General features: G+C 45.6%; 1 protein-coding gene and 1 pseudogene across 1 annotated transcript in view; both read right to left on the reverse strand.

Moving 5' to 3' along the window:
* Positions 1-17,993, reverse strand: part of SH3KBP1 (SH3 domain containing kinase binding protein 1) — a 279,554-nt gene that overhangs the window by 19,555 nt on the left and 242,006 nt on the right. Inside the window, exon 13 of the mRNA XM_029929622.1 lies at positions 14,584-14,669. Within this exon, the coding sequence (XP_029785482.1) occupies positions 14,584-14,669 (86 nt within the window). The remainder of the gene's footprint in view (positions 1-14,583; positions 14,670-17,993) is intronic.
* LOC115284549 lies at positions 5,909-6,025 on the reverse strand (annotated as a pseudogene).

Raw genomic sequence — 17,993 nt, forward strand, 5'->3', positions numbered from 1 at the left:
AAGAGCAACAGCATGGCCAGCGGCCTGCAGGGGGGCCAGTCTTTCTTTTAACCTCTTCATGCGTATTCAGCGATGTTCAACTTTCTACACTTTGAGATGATACAAAGCACTTTTGGGAAACAAGAGCAAAATTCAACTTCCAGAAAGAAAAAGACACACCAAGTATGATGAGGTCACTTGCTGAAAAGGGAACCACAGAGCCTGCACTGAGACGCACTTCTGCTTCCTGACAGTGGAGGGGAGACTGTGGCACCACATCCTAAATGTCCAGGGGCACAAAGCATGCTCTCGTGACTGTGGCTATGGTAGTGGACATGAAGGCAGAGTTTCCATGACTAACTCATTGTGGTGTGAAGAAAATGTCCCGATTTTCACGATGGTTTCTGAAATGAATCAGGCTGAAACTTGATATAGGCTTTCTCAGCCTGGCTGGGAAATTTTCCTCTTAGTAAGAAACGGTTTGAATGCCCCTAAGCCAATCCAAAACGGCTGAACTGGCAAATGTTGGGTATTTTTTGAAAAGTTAGTTTCAGAAGGATGAGAGGTTCCTGGCTTTTCCCACACTTGAAAGATGAACCCTCTGCAGACATACGGGACTGATTTATGTTGGACACGGATCCAGCCCTGGAGAGGGCCTTTGACTCTTCGTGGCACACACAATTGCCCATTTTCCATCAATTTCGGTCATACTCTATTTAGTTCAATTAGAAAATGTGGGATTATTTTCCATGGATGGGAGAGATGGTACCAGTGACCACGGGTGACCTAAAATGCATCCAGTGACGGCACAGGAGACAAACAGTTAAAAGTCCGAGACAGGCCAGCTGTCACCAAAGCAACCGTCTGCGAGCTCTTACATGGCCACTTATTCACTGCAGCTCACTGCTCTGGACTTGTGAAGGAACCCTAGAGTGGACGCTTCCTACAGTTAAAGCGTGGTGATGTCACTACCTCCCAGTATCTCTGCAAGCCGGCCCTTCTCCTCCGTGTCACTGTCAAGGATCATGATGGCAGATGGGGCTCCTTGTGGAACACAGGCCTGGCGGGACTGTAATGCATTTTAAACTCCCAACCCAGTACCACCCCAAGGGCTGCCCCCAGAGAGACATGTGAGATGAAGTTCTGAGTATATCCCCCTTCTCTGCTTCAAATCCTTCCCAAGTTCCCAGGAAATCCTGGTGACTTAGCATGGCTAAGGCCCTGGTGGTATGGCTGGTGCCAACCCGTGTTTCTGCCCCTTGTGTGACTTTCTTTCCTTCCTTACTCCTGGGGCAAGACTCTGCTTAGCGATGAAGACCTCTTCCAAGAAGCCAGACTGTACCCTAAGGCCTGGCTTGGATGCTCCCCTACTCATCCACCACTCCAATCTGGGCATTTAGCACCCTGACATTCCTTGTTGACTTATCTGTCTCCCCAACAGCCAGGAGAGAAGCTGTGCCTTTTATTTTTGCTTCTCCTCGGCTCGACAGCATTCCTGGCTTGTGGTGCATATTTAATCAATGACTATTGAATAAATGAACAAACAACCTTTCTGGGCTTCAGTTTTTCCACCAGAAAAAAAAGGGGGAGAATTATCTGAGCTATAAGCTTTGTGGGATTATTCTTTTGTAAATGAGAAACTGTATGAAAACTCTTTCAATCATGCAGGTAGAATTCCGTTTTCATATACCATTGATGGAGCTATGGGACATGGGAACAGAGATCTAAGAACAATGCTAAATTTATACAAAAGCACACACATGATTTTTATTTTTTTTCTTTAAATGAGAGAACTCCAAACCCACTGGGCTGTTGGTAACTTCTCCACAGTGAAGAAGCATCTCCAGGCAGTCTGGATAGGAAGGCTTACCCTGCATGTAAATCACGCGACCGGCGTGGACAATCTGTGCCGATTACACAGATGAGCCCGTCATTAGGGACCAGATGACCACCTGTGATAGCTGAATCACTGACTGAAAATTCTCATTTGGGCAAATAAGTCCTCCCAAATGTGGGAGGACAGAGCAGATTAGCTGCTGCATTTTCATTTATAGTCCTGGCCTGGAGCTTGGAAGACACAGTGCGGAGAGTAACAGGTCTGCGCTGCCACTGGGCCACCCTACTATGCCCCCTTTCACACACGCATGGTCGCTTAACTGGCACAAAACCCATGCTGTATAGGCTACCCTTTTCCACAAAGGGAGAGAGAGACAGAGGGTCAGAGGTTAGACAGCTTGGTCAAGGTCACAACCCAAAAGTGACAGGGCCGACATTCGGAATCATGTCTATGGTATTCTTTCCACTGCAGAGCACTGAACAAACAGCAAGAACATTCCACCTTACCTCTCACGTATCCGTCACTGAACTCTCAGAACTGTTTCTATAGCAAGAATAAGAAAAGATACTCCGAATGTGATTTTGCGTGTGTGAAGAAACCCCTTTATGCTCCAATGACAAGCTGTGTTCTAGTTTATTCTGATGTGTTTTTTTTTATTAAAAAAATTTTTTTTGAGACAGAGACAGCGTGAGCAGGGGAGGGTCAAAGAGAGAGGGAGACACAGAATCCAAAGACAGGCTCCAGGTTCTGAGCTGTCAGCACAGAGCTGACGCAGGGCTCGAACCCACAAATAGTGAGATCATGACCTGAGCCGAAGCCGGACACTTAACCGACTGAGCCACCCAGGCGCCCCATTCCAATGTGTTTTTAAATGGACGGAAAAAGGGACTGGCTTCCTTAAAGAAATCTGGCAAGAAATATAAGGTGTTAGGAAAGTTAAGCCAGGCTGTTTAGCTATTCAGTACAAAATAACTTTTACATAGGAACTTATAGCTAAAGAATAAGAGAGGAAGATAGACTTTATTGGCTCTTTCATTGAATCTAATCTTTATTAAGTATCTACTGCGTGCCAGGCATAGCTATCTTTATGAGATTGAAGTATAATCACTCCTTCTCAGCACTACCCATCAAACTCGCTGGATGACGGAAACCTGCTCTATCTGTCCCCTCCAGTGTGGTAGCCACTCGCCTCTTGTGGCTACTTAGCACAATCATATGGCTAAGTGCTATTTAAAATAAATTAAATTTAAATAGCTACATGTGACCAGCGGCAATGAAGATCTCTGCCATGACCCTGCATCATGGTATTTGTTCTCATTTGTGCTCAGTCCATTCATTCCATATATATTTACTAAGTGAGCACTACAATCCAGGCTCTGGGCTAGGCACGGGGGTGGCTGGGGGAGGGGGGCAGTGGGGCCGAACAAAATAGCCATGGTCCCTGCCTCACAGAGCTTAGAGCCTCCAAAAGAAATGGATAATTACACATTTTGCTAGCTATTAGAAAGAAAGGTAAAAGACAAAATTAGCAATGATAGCATGGGGACCTAATTTAGATCTGGAGAAGGGGTGAGGGAAGAGGGGCGTGCCTTACTGAAGTCTAGCATCGGAGAGAGGCAGAGTGCTCCATGGGGATTGATAACAGGCACCGCTAAATAGGGAAAGTCACTTTTCACATTTGCATTCCTTTAAAAATTTCTTACTACAGCCCCAAATGTGTTATGCCAAAGGATTTAGTAAATAATGTATTTACTAGAAATAGTGCTTATGCTATTACAGGAATGTAAATTGGCACAGCTTTTTTATAATGCCCTTTGGCAATACCTATCATGAAATGTAACTGTACACACTTTCAGATGTTTCACTTCTAGAAACGGATCCAGAAAAATGTTTCTATAAGCCCAGAACGATATATTTATAGCACCAGTGGTCTTCAAACTAAACTGTTCTATGAAAGCATCTCCTAAAATAATTTTGAAAACCCTTGTGCCCCTTTACACATCTTAAGTTGACATATAGTTTTTGTCACAAAAGATATAATTTCTTCTATATTCTAAATATTGATATTTTAAAATATAACTGTTATATTACTCTCTTAAACATATTCAACATCTATTTGAATACCACAGTCACTTAACAATCACCGCCATCTATCTTTAAAAAATCATGAATAAGCATTTCTTTAGCAGTTGGAGAGTCTGCACCACCTGCTTCCCTCTGTGAACTCGTATTTCCATCAGAATGCTAGATTTCACTCTGATGTAATCTAGTGTTGTGCTTTTGTTAATTTTGTCTTTTGTTCATGATCTTTTTCTCTTATAAAAATGTATATAAATTGAAATTTATGATTTCTTGGTTTCCTGAAATTATGAGGTTCTAAAGGTAAAAATTATTTTTCTTCAGAAAGAGTTACCATGACAATTATTAGTAGTAAATGATCAAAACATATGTAAACACACATACTACACATTTTGATAAAAATGTGAGCATGAAAGAGTAGAATCTTATTGGGCTTTCCTCCCAAATAACTTCATGCGCATGTGTATGATTATTACATAACATGGGAATGGCATGATTTGGTATCAATTCTATTCCTATCTTTTATTTTATAGATGTAAGTGCCAAGAAACGTTATTTACATAAGTAGAAGTATATGGGAATGGAAAGAATTTTGTTATCACGATGTCACTCAATTCTTTGAACTCTTTCCAAGTTATGTGGCAAAAATCAGACAGTGGTCTAGCATCACCAAGAACTATTTTTAACAGTCTATCGGTGAACAACTCAGTGAGTGCCTCCTTCAATTTAGTGGGAAGCAAAGAATTAGAAACCAACCAACTTGTAAATGGATTTTTTGTCCAGTCAATAAAGTCACTCAGTTTCTCAAGTCCAACACCCACCTCAGAAGTGTCTCTCAGTTTGCACCAGGGACTTGGATACCCACGGAGTGGGCAAGATATCGGCTAGGCTGTGTAAGGTGGGAGCAGATGACTGGGGAAGGGGGAGTTGACAGGAGAAGCAGCGTCTGGTGGGGCTCCTAGGAGAGGAGTTTGAAGAAACAGCTCCTATGAAATGAGACACTACCTGTGGCCTCCCGGGAGGCCTGGGAGTCTCCGTGGCCTCCTGAGGTGCAGCTGGCCCTGCGGATGATTCACTGTCCTAGGCTGCCCTTTGCGGCACTGCCCTGACTGAACTGGTTATGGAAGACTCATACCATGGAATATCACACTGCCGGTAAAAGTACAAGAGCACTGGGTGTTCTATGAAAACCAACTTGGTAATAAACTATTTAAATTTTAAAAAAGTATATGGTTGACCTATGTGACTCATGTGGTGAGATATCAAACATACATTATTTATTACAAAGAAACGACTGTAGACCCAAAGGGTACGTACAACACGATCACGTTTCTAAAAAATCCATCCATCTACCCATTCGTGGAAAGACTTCTAAAAGTGTATACAACAAATTGAGAGTGGCTCTCTGAAAGGGAGGCTGAGACACAAGATGACTGTCACTTTCTAACTTCTGCATTCTTCCTTTTTTTTTTTAAGTATCTATTTTCTTTGCACTTGAGGGGTGGGGAGAAGCTCTTGAAAATAAAAATAAAAATACAACTGAGTAGATCATGTATGAAATGATTTCAGAGGCAGCTACGTAAATCTCAGCTGATTTATGTTATGTGTTCCAGAACTTTCCCACTTTCTAATAGCAGTAATCATGGTGAGAACGCAGGTTGATGCCTCGTCCTTTGCCTCTATCTGAACTACAGCCACCCCAACTACCACTGAAAACGCACCTGTTCTGTGTCCGTCACTTCACATCATTAGGTCTAAATTTTACAATCACGCTCTGAGGCAGGTGGACATTACTAACCCTGTGATAATGAGGAGAGCGGAGCTCAAGGTCACTCAACCTGGAACTTGCAGATTCAAATCCAAGTGTATCTACCTGAGAAGCCATGGTTTCTCGGACACACCCCACGCTTTCCTCAGTGACTCTGTGGGATTATTTTGTCTCTACATAAGGCTTTGCTCTGTGAATTCAAATTTACTTAGGATGGCAAACATCCTACCCATTTACATTTTTCTGTAAGGTCTGGGTGACAAAAATCATGATACATTTTGTAAGAAGGTGAATGAATAATTTTATTAAGCTGACGTGAACAGATACTACATTTGATCTTAGCCAAAAGGCCGAGAAGTGATGAATGAATAATTTTAAAAAGGTTATAAAAAGTAATGCCAGGACTGTTATGCCCACAATTGTTAATTACTTAAACTTCTACTTGGCTAGCAAATGTTTTATAAGCAAAAATCTTCAGGTCAAAGAGAACACTAGGTTAGACCTCAGAAAGGGCCAAATTAGCAATTCTAGGTTAAAGGAACAAATAGAACTGAAGGCACTGTGGTAAAGAGACAAATTAAAGAATAAGCTACTTATTTAACTTATTTATTTGTTTATTTACAGAAAATGCAAGTGGGAAAGGGGCAGAGAGAGAATCCCAAGCAGGCTCCACGCTGGCTGATACGGGGCTCGATCCCACAAAATGGGTGATCATGACCTGAGCTGAAATCAAGAGTTGGACACTCAACTGACTGAGCTACCTAGGTGCCCCAGAAAAATAAGCTATTTAATCTTAAAGAGGATTCAGAGGTTATGAAAAGGACCATTTTCTCTATGTCCAGAAAACTTAGCTAAAAGAAATGGGGCCAGAGAGACAAGCCTGTGAGACCAAACTGGGCCCCTTTGATCATTTCCTCCAAGCCCCTGGTTTAAAGATGTAAAACCAAGATCCACACCTGAAACTAATGTCATGTTGTGTTAACTACACCCAAATAAAAATTAAAAAAAAAAAAGCAACCCAAACCGCAGGACTGAAAGGCCAGATGGCCTGCTATGACAGGGTTTGCGTTCAGAGGGCACGTTTCCTTTTAGGGGGCAGAGGGACAGGGCATGTCATCTTATTCGACAGCACCTTACTTAGAGAAAAGACCTCAGACACTCATACAAGAAAATTTTTGCGTGTGGAAGAACATCCTAGTGCTTACAGTGACACAGAGCCTAAAATTAAGTGCTGAGTAAAAAACTCGAGGAGGAAAGAAAAGACCTTCTGTCCAAAGCCCAGGGCTCTTCCCATACTGGGAGAGACAGGTCCCTGTAGAACTCGAGGACCCCTTTCTCCATCCGTGGCAGAAGGAAGACGCTAGAGGTACAAAGCATTTAAAGTGCCCTTTTATTTAAAAAAATTCCACAAGTCATTTTTTTTTAAATGACAATTGTATCTCTATGAAAAAATTAACCTGCTAAATGTACATTTCTGAGCACCTGCCTCTTTCTGCAGCCTTCCATTTGCCCCCGACATTTCTCGTCTCCCCAGACCCTCTTCTCCGCTCATATGTGCTGGATTTGGGATTTTCAGAAGGTGCACCAAGAACTGGTGTCCACCCATGACAAAGCTATCACCTGTCTATAAGGTACCAAGAAAGAGAAGGTCAACATTGTGAGTCTCTCAGGAAGCTAACTTTATCCAATTTTTAAACTCAGAGAATGTTTTTTCCAGGCAATAGCATGTGCTTTTTAAAATGTCCTTAATTCGTAAAATAAAAGTCGGCAGTCCCTCAAATTAAAAGCCTTTTTTTCATGAGTGAGTTTGAATTCCAAAAAATATGAACAACGTCAGGGGGATAGATAACTCAGGCCTGGGGAGGTGGGGAGCGCCAATGCAGGTCACCACGAAACTAAATAAAGAGGCTTGTCCGGCTCTAAATCAGGGCTCCCTGTTCACTGACACCTCATCCTTAGCTTGTCACCACCAGATCCAATTACCCTCTAACGGAGCCCACAACCTCACTCCTAAGTACTCATCACTTTTCTCATTTACTGAATCCAAGGTGGTGGGAGGCCAAGTGGGCTGAGATGGCCACATCATGCCCATGGCTAAGAGAAGGAGTTTGAGAACTCAACTGTCCTCCTTAATAAGGTGTAGTTTGTCTATAATGCTTCTAGGATAAGAGGTACTTGAATTTATCCAAGTATCCCTCTGGATACTTACAAGTCAAACGGAAGCCATAACTGGGCTCTGCCAATCTGTGAGCCCACAGCCAGTGGGTGGAGGGCCCTGCAGGCTAAATAAATGCCATGTGCAATGTGAGACTGGACGTCACCTGTCCCTCTTGCTTCCACAGTCACCCACAGCTCAGAGGCCTCAGTCGAGCACATTGCGGAAGTAACAAACATTAGTGTGTAAGTTTCTTTGCTGAGTATAGACTACTTTGGACCCATGGGTGTCCCTCCGCATTCGCATTGTTAAATCTGCAAAGAGTCTCAGCAGGTCACAAAAGTGGAGACACTTAAGCCAGTGGAGTGAAGGAAGGTGGCAAGGGCCCTGAAGAGAGAGAAAGGCGACCAAAATACCAGGCCAGGACATGCCGCCTCTGTGCCCAGGTGAGCTTCCGGGGCTGGTCACAGGTCACGCAGGTAGCAGCACCATGACTCTCTCCAAGCCGAGAGTCATTTGAGCACGCCTGTTAAATGTCCCTCTGCTCATCTTACCCATCGGGTTCCTTTCCCTGTCACAGGCTGATGGCTGCAGGTGGCTCAGGCAGGATGGCACTGCTCGCTCGCTCTGCGTTTTACAATCATTCACGCTGCAAACGACGTCACTCCCGGGCGCTTAAGCAACATTAATCATCATCTCCCCACTTTGATTTGCTTAGCCTCCACCGGTTTCTACAGCATCCACGAGCTTTCTCCTATTGGCACTTTGAATGTTTATCGCTTTTCTGCTTATTGGATGTGATGGGGTAAAAGAGGTTTGTGCAATTTAAGAAGCAAAACAAATGAACACATGGTAGGGGTGGAGAGAGGGAAACATACCACCAGAGACTCTTAACAAGAGAGAAGTGAGGTCTGATGGAGGGAGGTGGGTAGGATGATGGGCTAAACAGGTGAAGGGTATGAAGGAGGGCACTTGGGATAAGCACTGGGTCTGGTATGTAAGTGATGAATCACTGAATTCTACTCCTGAAGCCAATATTGCATTGTATGTTAACCAAAGTTTAAATTAAAAAATTAGGGGGGAAAAAAGAGGTTTGTGGAACCCATCAAAACTAAGCATGAACAAAGCGAACCCAACAGACTACCAAAGGCCAGGATTGCCCTGATGGGGGCTGAGCAGCACAGGTAAGTGTCTAGGTTTGGGTGTGGCTTTATGTTTCTAACTGTGAACGTCTGCCAGTGGACACCCTCAGTTTACATCTGGGACCAGATCGTTGGAAGTGCCAAGAAGGGCAAGGCTTTGCCCTCAGCCCACCTCCTGGAGAACTCTGTATCAATTTGGAAACCAGTGCTGATTGCCAGCTTGACTGTGTTTGCTCAGCGCAAACCTAGGCTATGAGCCCTAAGAGTCCTCGGTGAGAGGTGGGGTGCACTGCAGGAGACGTCCAGCATACAGCCTCTTCTGAATGAAGTGGATTCAATGCTGAGTGCCCCGAAGACACCAAAAATGCTCAGAGGACTAACTAGGTTCCAGATCATCCACCCGAAGCTCAAGATGTTTTACCTCCTTAGTATAAAGCACATGACTCGACTAAGCCCAATCTCTTTTGCTTTTTGTCATAATGTTGGAGACATGCGTATTGCTTCTCAAATAGTCCTGACATAAACTGTTGTGTGATTGTGGCCTGTGTCCCTGGATAGGAGCCACGCTGTTTTTAACATCTTTATCGAGATATAATTTCTACACCATAAAATTCACCCATGTTAATCATACAACTTAATAATTTTTAGTAGATGTACAGAGTTGTGTAACCATCACCACAATCCAGTTCCAGAACCTTTCCACCATCCCGAATCAATTCGCTCTTAATAGCATTCCCAGCGTGTCAGCAGGAAAAGTGCTTTTGCATTTCCTGGTCCAAATGAACCACACACCAGGAGGCATCCAAGAGAGACAGGAGGACAAGATGAAGTTAGACTCTAATCTTCCAAACCAGTTCCACGTCCTAAGTCCATAACTTTATAAAGCTAGCAACATGCGGCCCCCAATGGGACGGTAACGTCAAGTGTGTGCCTGTGGATCAGGCTGAAAAGACAGAGGGGAAATTCCCAGCTTCCCAATGTGAAGAGGGGGTGATGTCCACGTGAAGAGACAGAAGTGGGGCAAGTGTAATGAGATTCGATTAGAACGGAGAACAATGGTCAATGAAGACAAGCGACAGAGGAGAAATGAGAAGGGCTGTTTCTAAGTCAATTAGTTGGAACTAGATGGCTTAGTTCCTAGGCTGTTTCCCACCTGAGGGCCCATGGCTATGTACTTCAGTGGGAAAAAGACAGAAGATCTCCACAGTACTGAAGTGTAATAATAAATCCTGCCATGTCGTGGGAACTACAATATATGGCATGATAAAAGTAAATGTTATGGCACTTGACTTCTCGGCCTATAATCTCCTATTCAATGGGAACAGAGACTCTTCCGTCAGCACGAGAAAAGTGGACAACTTAATTTTCATTTCTATTCATGCACAGGCCTGCATTGGAGCTCATCCACATTACCTATTATGTTACTTGCAATATGGCCGTGTAGTTTGATACACAATATCTCAAACTGACATCAACAACTTCGTTTTGGACCAACTGATTTCATTCTAAATTATCATGGGCTGACAGATGCTGGTGGCTGCCCACATGAGATCTGAAAAAGTCATGTTCTCTAATTTAATATTATAATAATTTAGAATTATAGCTTTATTAAAGAAAACAGAGTTATTCATAGCTAACACTGATGATTTCTAATGGCTTTCAGGGCTGTATTTGGCTATTCACTACGGCCCACATTTGGACAGCTTCAGTTGTTTGAGTGACTAACATTCTGGTACAAATAATTTCCTTCTTGATTCAAAACAATGAAAAAATGCTACAAAAGCAGAGATACAAAGCAGCCCCGAAAGGAGCTGGCCTGTCTCCAATGTCCTATTCTCCTTGATCAACCCACCTGCAGGAGCATTTCCGCACTTGGGCCTAAAGACTTTCTGCTTAAAATCCTCTCCTCCCTTGGCCTCTGAGATGTTGCAAGATTTGCTTTCCCCTTAGATGTGGACTTTGTGTGGGGTTTGGTCTTCAGGCTCTAGGTCCTTCTTTCTATTTTCTCATGCTAAGGACATCATCTTCCTGACTTAACTATCCCTTCTCAGCAAACAAAAGCATTAATAATAAGCATTTCTATCATTTTGTAGCCCACCAAGTGATTTTAAAGAATTCTGGAAGACAAGGTGAGAAATTGGGAGAGATGTTAGTTTTCTTCATAAATAAAGAAGCTGAAGCTCAGAGAGTCTATGTAAATCACAGGTTTCCCAGCCTGGAGGCAGCAGCCTGCACTCATAGGGTGTCAGCCCTGCGTTCTATCTCCTGGAAGGTCCGATTCTCCGCCCTCAATCCCTGAAGGCCTCTGCAGCCTCGGCCCTCCCCCGCCTCGGCCCTCCCCCGCCTCGGCCCTCCCCCGCCTCGGCCCTCCGACTTCAGCCTTCTCCAGCACCGACATGGGGACATTCGAACAAATCTCAAAGTCAACCCACTTACGTAAATTCACATTTCCCCCCAAACCTGTTCCTCCTCCAGATGTGCTTACTTCTTGTTTGTTTGTTTTTTAAATAGTTTATCACCAAGTTGGTTTCTATATAACACCCAGTGCTCTTCCCCACAAATGCCCTCCTCCATGACCATCACCCCCCTTCCCCCCTCCCTCTTTAGCCCTCGGTTTGTTTTCTACCCAAGTCATTTTCTCCCCAGCCCTAAAACTTCACAGCTGACAAATCACTCTCTCCTCCTCCTGGACCCCGTGCTGCCTCCACGTCTACGCCTTCTTTCGCCGTCCTGTTGTGCAGCGTGGTTGGGCTCTCTTAACTGCCTCTCACCCAAACTATCAAATAGCCTGACTCCTCGAGCCCAGTCTTCCCTTCACTGGGTTGGGCCCACAAAGTTGCATTAGTTATTATCTGAATACTTAGACCTTTTATGTCACTTCAGTGTCAACCCACTGCCCACTGGTTAAATTACAAATCCATCCCTGCCCAACGTGATCCTGCCCAGACCTCCTTTCCCAGGGTGGCTCCCCTCCACGCCAGCTCCAAGCCTCTACCACAGCCAGGCTGATCTATGCTCGGGCATCAGCACTCCCCATGGGATTCCATGCCTGCCTCTGCCTCAGTGAGTTCAACTTCTAGATCCAGGTAAGTCTGCCCCCCTCATGGAGCCTGGCCACCAAGGAGCATCCCTAACTCTGATCGGCATTGCTTTCTACCACTCAGGGGTCAGTCAGACGATTAATGTCACCTCACTTTCCATTTGCCGTCCTGGTGGCCCAAACAGACTCAAAGCTGCTGGAAGGCAGGGCCTATGTGTGAGGGCCTTGGTATCCATTCAGCCTTGCCCTTGAGTAGACAACTTAAGTATTTAGTGGCTGATTATGTGGCCACCAATTACCGTGTCTTGCAAAGCAAATAACACATATATTACCTTATGTGCTGGAGGAATTACATCCTTCTGGGATGAATGTCTTCTTGGTAAAATGAGAGCAAACTAAACCTCAGCATCTCTTTCTTGGCTCCAAAATAGACACAGCAGGTGCTCAGTTTCCACGTATGAAGAGCTTTCATAGATTAACCCACTTTGATCAATTTCCCAACATTTCCAAACTAGCTTGTCAGACTGAGAAATACAAAATTCGTATTTTGGTGATAGCTACCTGAAGCCATTACCAGACCCCAAGAAAACAAGGGCCAAAGGCCAATGCTCTTCACAAGCAAGGCACAGCCTTGGAGGAAGGAGAGCACCTCCCTTCCTGTGGGAGGACCCCCACTACCTTCTCTGCCACTTCACCAACTGGCCATCTTGCCTTAAAATGGGGCCTAAGGGGCGCCTGGGTGGCTCAGTCGGTTGGGCATCCGGCTTCGGCTCAGGTCAGATCTCACGGTTCGTGGGTTCGAGCCCCGCGTGGGGCTCTGTGCTGACAGCTAGCTCAGAGCCTGGAGCCTGTTTTGGATTCTGTGTCTCCCTCTCTCTCTGACCCTCCCCTGCTCCAGCTGTCTCTCTCTGTCTCTCAAAAATTAAAAAAAAAATGGGGCCTAAATGCTAAACCACAGGGGCCTGACCAGAACTGTCATCAGGCTCAGTGTGATGATCCCTTCTCATTCACGGCCAATCACTGCTCTGCTCTGCTCTGCCCTTTAACCAGGTCAAAAGCTCCAGCAGGCCAGCATTTCTATTATTATTCCATCCACCCAAGCTGTCAGAAGCCCGTGGTCACGCCTCCTGACTGGGCTTCTCAAAGGCTCAGGATGGGAAAGAGTCTCTGGAGACAGAGCAAGTATTTTTGGTCTTTATGGTCACAACGACACATCCTATCACCAAGCCTTCACAGGATCGGAACAGAAACTGCAAGTGAGCAGTTGCAAAGATGCAACTCTATTAGCAGGTTTGGAGGAAAACAGTACCCAGAAGAGGAGTGACCCCGGGTGACAAGAATGCTCACGATAGGTACTCCAGTGCCTCTTATGAGGCCTGCCAAGACTCACGCATTTGTTTCTAAACTGAGCAGCCAATTGAAAAGATGCTGGATGTCTTCCATGTCAAATCTGTCCCTGAGAGCAGCTGCCAAAGGTTAGGGAAGGGGTGGGAGCAGAAGGGAGGTGGGTGTGGTCATAACACGATGACACGGGGGACCCTGGTAGTGATGGAATATTCTGTATCTTGACCATAGTGGTAGATATACAATGCAACAAAACTGCAAAGAACTAGAAACACACAAATACTAGTAAAGCTGCAGAACCTGGGGGACGTGTCAGTGTCAATATCCTGGTTGTGAACTTGCACTACAGTTTCATTATGATGTTACCCTTGAGAGAAAATGGGTAGAGGGTATGTGGTTCTCTCTGTATTATTTCTTATGACTGCATGGAAATCTAGAATTATTTAGAAATAAAAGATTTTAATTTAGAAAGGCAAATTCTAAAACATAGCCCTAATACATCAAATATTATGACCATAATAGGCGCAAATAAAAGATAGAAAGCTAAAAAAAAATTAGTCCCTCTTCAGTCCATGGTTCGTTTTCAGTATTCAGTTGAAAGGGGAGAGGGAGGAAGGGAAGGGGTGATGGTCATGGTGGGGGGCACTTGTGGGGAGAAGCACTGGGTGTCATATGGAAACCAATTTGACAATAAACTATTATTAAAAAAAATTCGTCCCTGAATCTTGACTTCTCAAAAGGGCTGACACCCAAGTCAGACCCATGGTGGCATCAGCCAGCACACATGTGACCTGACACCACCCGTGCGTCCCCACCAGACCCTCCCTCCAACTTGCTTCCCCGTCGTGGTACCTCAACCTTTGGAAAACTCACTCCTATTTTTAACTAAGTGGCCATTATCACACCAAAGCTCACTTGAAATTCAAATTCAAAGCATTTAGTGCTGTGACTACAATGAACTCTGCCATTATGCCTTTTCACCCATTTGCCTTTAGACACTAAATACATAAATTACCAGAGAGTACGAATAAAAGTGCAAATGCCCACTTTTGCAGAAGTTTTCTGCATCACTTCTTTTCTATCATCGCTTCCCCTTCTTTATGAAACTGGATCATCTAAAACCAGCCAAGGGCTACAAGCCTTCCACTGAAAGATCTGTGCTCCTCCTCGGGCTCCCTGGCGGGCCAGCCGCTCTTCCCCAATTGTGTCATCAGGAGCAAGAACGCTCTCCTTACTCACCGATGTCATTGCTGCGGTCCGAGAGATCCTTGTCCAGGATGCCGGATATCGAGCTGCCCACCAAGTCAATCTTTGGACCGTCACCCCTACATTAGAAACACAAGTCCAGGCATTTAATCATTGGTGTGTGTCCTTGTCGTTTGGTCAGCTTTCTTGCTGCACATGCGTCCGGGAGCATGCTGTGCGCGCGGCGGGTGGCACCATCGCCTACGGGGGAGCCAGTGGGAGTCAACGACCTATCCAACCACATGGGCCTTGGTGAAACTGGCCGACAGACTGGATGCCCACCTCGCAGGCACACATTTTCAGAGATGGCTATTTTAATAAGGACCGTTCAGCAATACACCTTCAGCCACAAACCCTCCTGCCGGTCCACAGGGTACCATGTAGGGCCTGCTCCCGCCCCGTGGCCAAATAAGCAGCGGCGAATGATAACTGGGAGCTTCCTTTTAAGGAGTAAGGAATTTAGCCAATGCTGCTTGTCAAAGGTCGGCTACTTTTAACCTTGAGAAAAAGGTTTTCTGGCCTGAGGCTGAGGCATCAGCCAGGCTGTTGACAGGAACAGGGGGTTGAGTTGAAGATCTGGCAGCGTGCAAGCTGGCTCTGGGCGCAGGCCTGTAAAATTAGCCAGCTCTTGGGTGGGTGCCCCCATGCCCATCAGGACATGAGTGACTTCCTTCTGTATCTGGGCAGGGACAGCCCTTAGCGACGGGAAGAAGCCTATAAGAAGATGAGAGAAACAGCCCACTCGTGCACGAGCAGAAGGTTCCTCCAACTTCCTCCAAAAGGGCAGTTGTCTTGACCCTTTCAGGGGGAGGAGCCCTGAATGAGATCAGCCAAGATGGTAGTGAAACAGGGAAAGATCCTCACCCATAAAATGAGGGGGAGAAGCCAAGCAGTTGTTCTGGGAAAGCACCAGAAATAGGCCATCTCATGGCTCTTGGCAGTCATCGTGGCCGGAAGCCAAACCACACAATGAGTAGCAGACTTACTCAAGGAGCGCTCGTCAAATACCTATCACGCAGGGGGTGATGACAGGGCCAAGCCAGGTGATTCCTACGCGAGGGGCTCGCAGTCCAAATGGGAGAAAGAAGTAGACACACAAGCACAGGCCCGTGTGGCACAGGCTATGTAAGTGACAGGCACACCAAAGTCTTATGAGAAGACAGGACTGGGTCAGAGCCAGGGACTGCGTGGGGGAGGAGGGCAGCGGGACACAGAGGAGGTGGCATTCCAGCTGGATCTTGGAGGAAAAGGGCGAGAGAACATATCAGTAAGAGGCACGATTAAGCAAGGACTTCAGGGTAAGTGGGAGTGCCCAGTGGGACCAGGGGTTCCAGGGCTAAAGCCTGAGGTCCCCCAAGTAGTGAGAGCAGAAAGATTGGAAAAGGTCAGGCTGCTGGGCTGAGTATTAGAGGGTCCTGTTCATCCTGGAGGTAATGGGGGATAGAAGGACCGCTGAGGCAGGAGACCTATAAACCTGGGGAAAAGGAAGGGACTTGACAGGGCTGAGGCCTGGGTTTCTTCACTCAAGAAGGGGCTGTGGTAGCAGTTAGCATTCAGCATGACCTGCGTACCCTTGTGACAGTGGAGAAGGCCCAACGAAAGGAGCGAAGCCCCTATAACTTCCCAAACGAACAAGACTGACTATAACCAGGAGCATCCTCACCCGAAGACCAGCCTAGGTACGACCTCCCAGGGAACAAGGCCAGGCCGGACGGCTTGACCTCCACCAAGAGAAAACACAGCTTGTAAACTGTGTGTGTGTATTATCAGACTTTCTGGGCTTCTCAGAGCGCAGCAGAAGTACAAGTTCAAGGACAGTATGGACTACTGTACTTGGAAGGAGGAAGCAGCTTGAGCTTCACAGCATAGCCTTCATTTCCCACCTCAGCCCAACCTCTTAGGGCTTTGGGGGCCCCAAGGGCAGGTTTCCATAGCAGCGCTCCTGTCCATCCTTCGGCCACATTCTCTCCAACAGGCCCCAATTCCAACAGGAGTGCTGAGATTGAGGAAATTTCCTTTTTTTTTTTTTTTTGAGAGAGAGACAGAAAGCCTTTGTGGGGGGGTGGGGGGGCACAGGGAGAGTAAGAGAGAATCTTAAGCAGGTTCCATGCCCAGTACGGAGCCCAATGTGGACTTGATCTTACCACCGACCTGAGCCAAAATCAAGACCAACCTGAGCTAAAATCAAGACTCAGAAGCTTAACCAACTAAGTCACCTAGGTGCCCCAAGGACATTTATTTTAAAACATTTTATGGCAGGGCCCCAGTAGCTACTAATTTGAAGGTAATCTTCTGAATGAAATGTTTTGGAAATGCAGCATTATTAGTAGAAAAGCATTTTCTTTTTCTTCTCTCTAAAGTTCATTTATTTTGAGAAAGAGAGAAAGTACATGCACTTGAGGAGAGGGAAGGGGAAAAAGGGAGCGAATCCCAAGCAGGCTCCATTCTCCGTGGGGATTTCACCCCGAGTGGATATCGAGAGTCAGACACTCAGCCAACTAAGCCACCCAGGAGCCCTAGTGGGAAAGCACTTTCATTTTTTAAAGTTTGTGGGGGCTCCAAATCTTACTGTTTCATAACTATGGAGCCGGAATGCTTTGGTGCCGTCACTCTCCAAACGGGCACAACTCAAACTGTACTCAGAGCCAGACACACTCCTGTCCTTTTGGGAACATGCCAAGAACCCAAACCTACAAGAACACATGTTCTATCCAGGGAGAAAGGTCACTCAGGCAACAAAAGTCCAGTTAATTCCCCTGTTTTTTTTTTTTTTTTCTAAGGGGAAAGATGGTTTGAGGTGATGCCCTGGCCAGCGGCCAGGGAGAGAATTTAAGGCAGTGTTGGTGGTAGAAGGAACTTTATGCAGCAGTTAACGATCTGTGTCTCAGAACAGCTCAGCTGCTTCCAAGCATGTGGTTTATTCGTGCATTTTGGTAACTATGAATCTTGGAGCAGCCACTTCCCTCTCTGATTTGACAGCTAGAAGCTTCCAATCGAACGTGAGCCTATCTGGAGGGACTGTGCTCATCTTCTCTGGGGCTGTACTTTTCTACCTTTATTTTCCCCCTTACTGTCACTCTCAACTATTTATTTTCTTCTTATATATGCCTCTTGTATATGACAGTTACCACACAGCCTTTCAGAAATGGTTCAGGGTAAAAAGGAGTAATACCTAAGAATAGGGTATATGTCAATAGCATTTAAAATGGCCATCTGCTTCGGCCCAGTTCTCAGAGGCTATGCTAAAGAAATAGTGTGAAATACCCAAGTGCGTTTTGCAGATCAATATGTTTACCGCAGTGCTATTTATAACAACAACAACAAAAAAACCGCAATGGGATGCTTTCATCAAGAAGGGAACAGGCGAGTAATCTATACTTGATGGCCATGAAAATTACATCTGT

Source organism: Suricata suricatta, chromosome X (assembly GCF_006229205.1).
Source record: "Suricata suricatta isolate VVHF042 chromosome X, meerkat_22Aug2017_6uvM2_HiC, whole genome shotgun sequence".
In the NCBI taxonomy this organism is placed as follows: Eukaryota; Metazoa; Chordata; class Mammalia; order Carnivora; family Herpestidae; genus Suricata; species Suricata suricatta.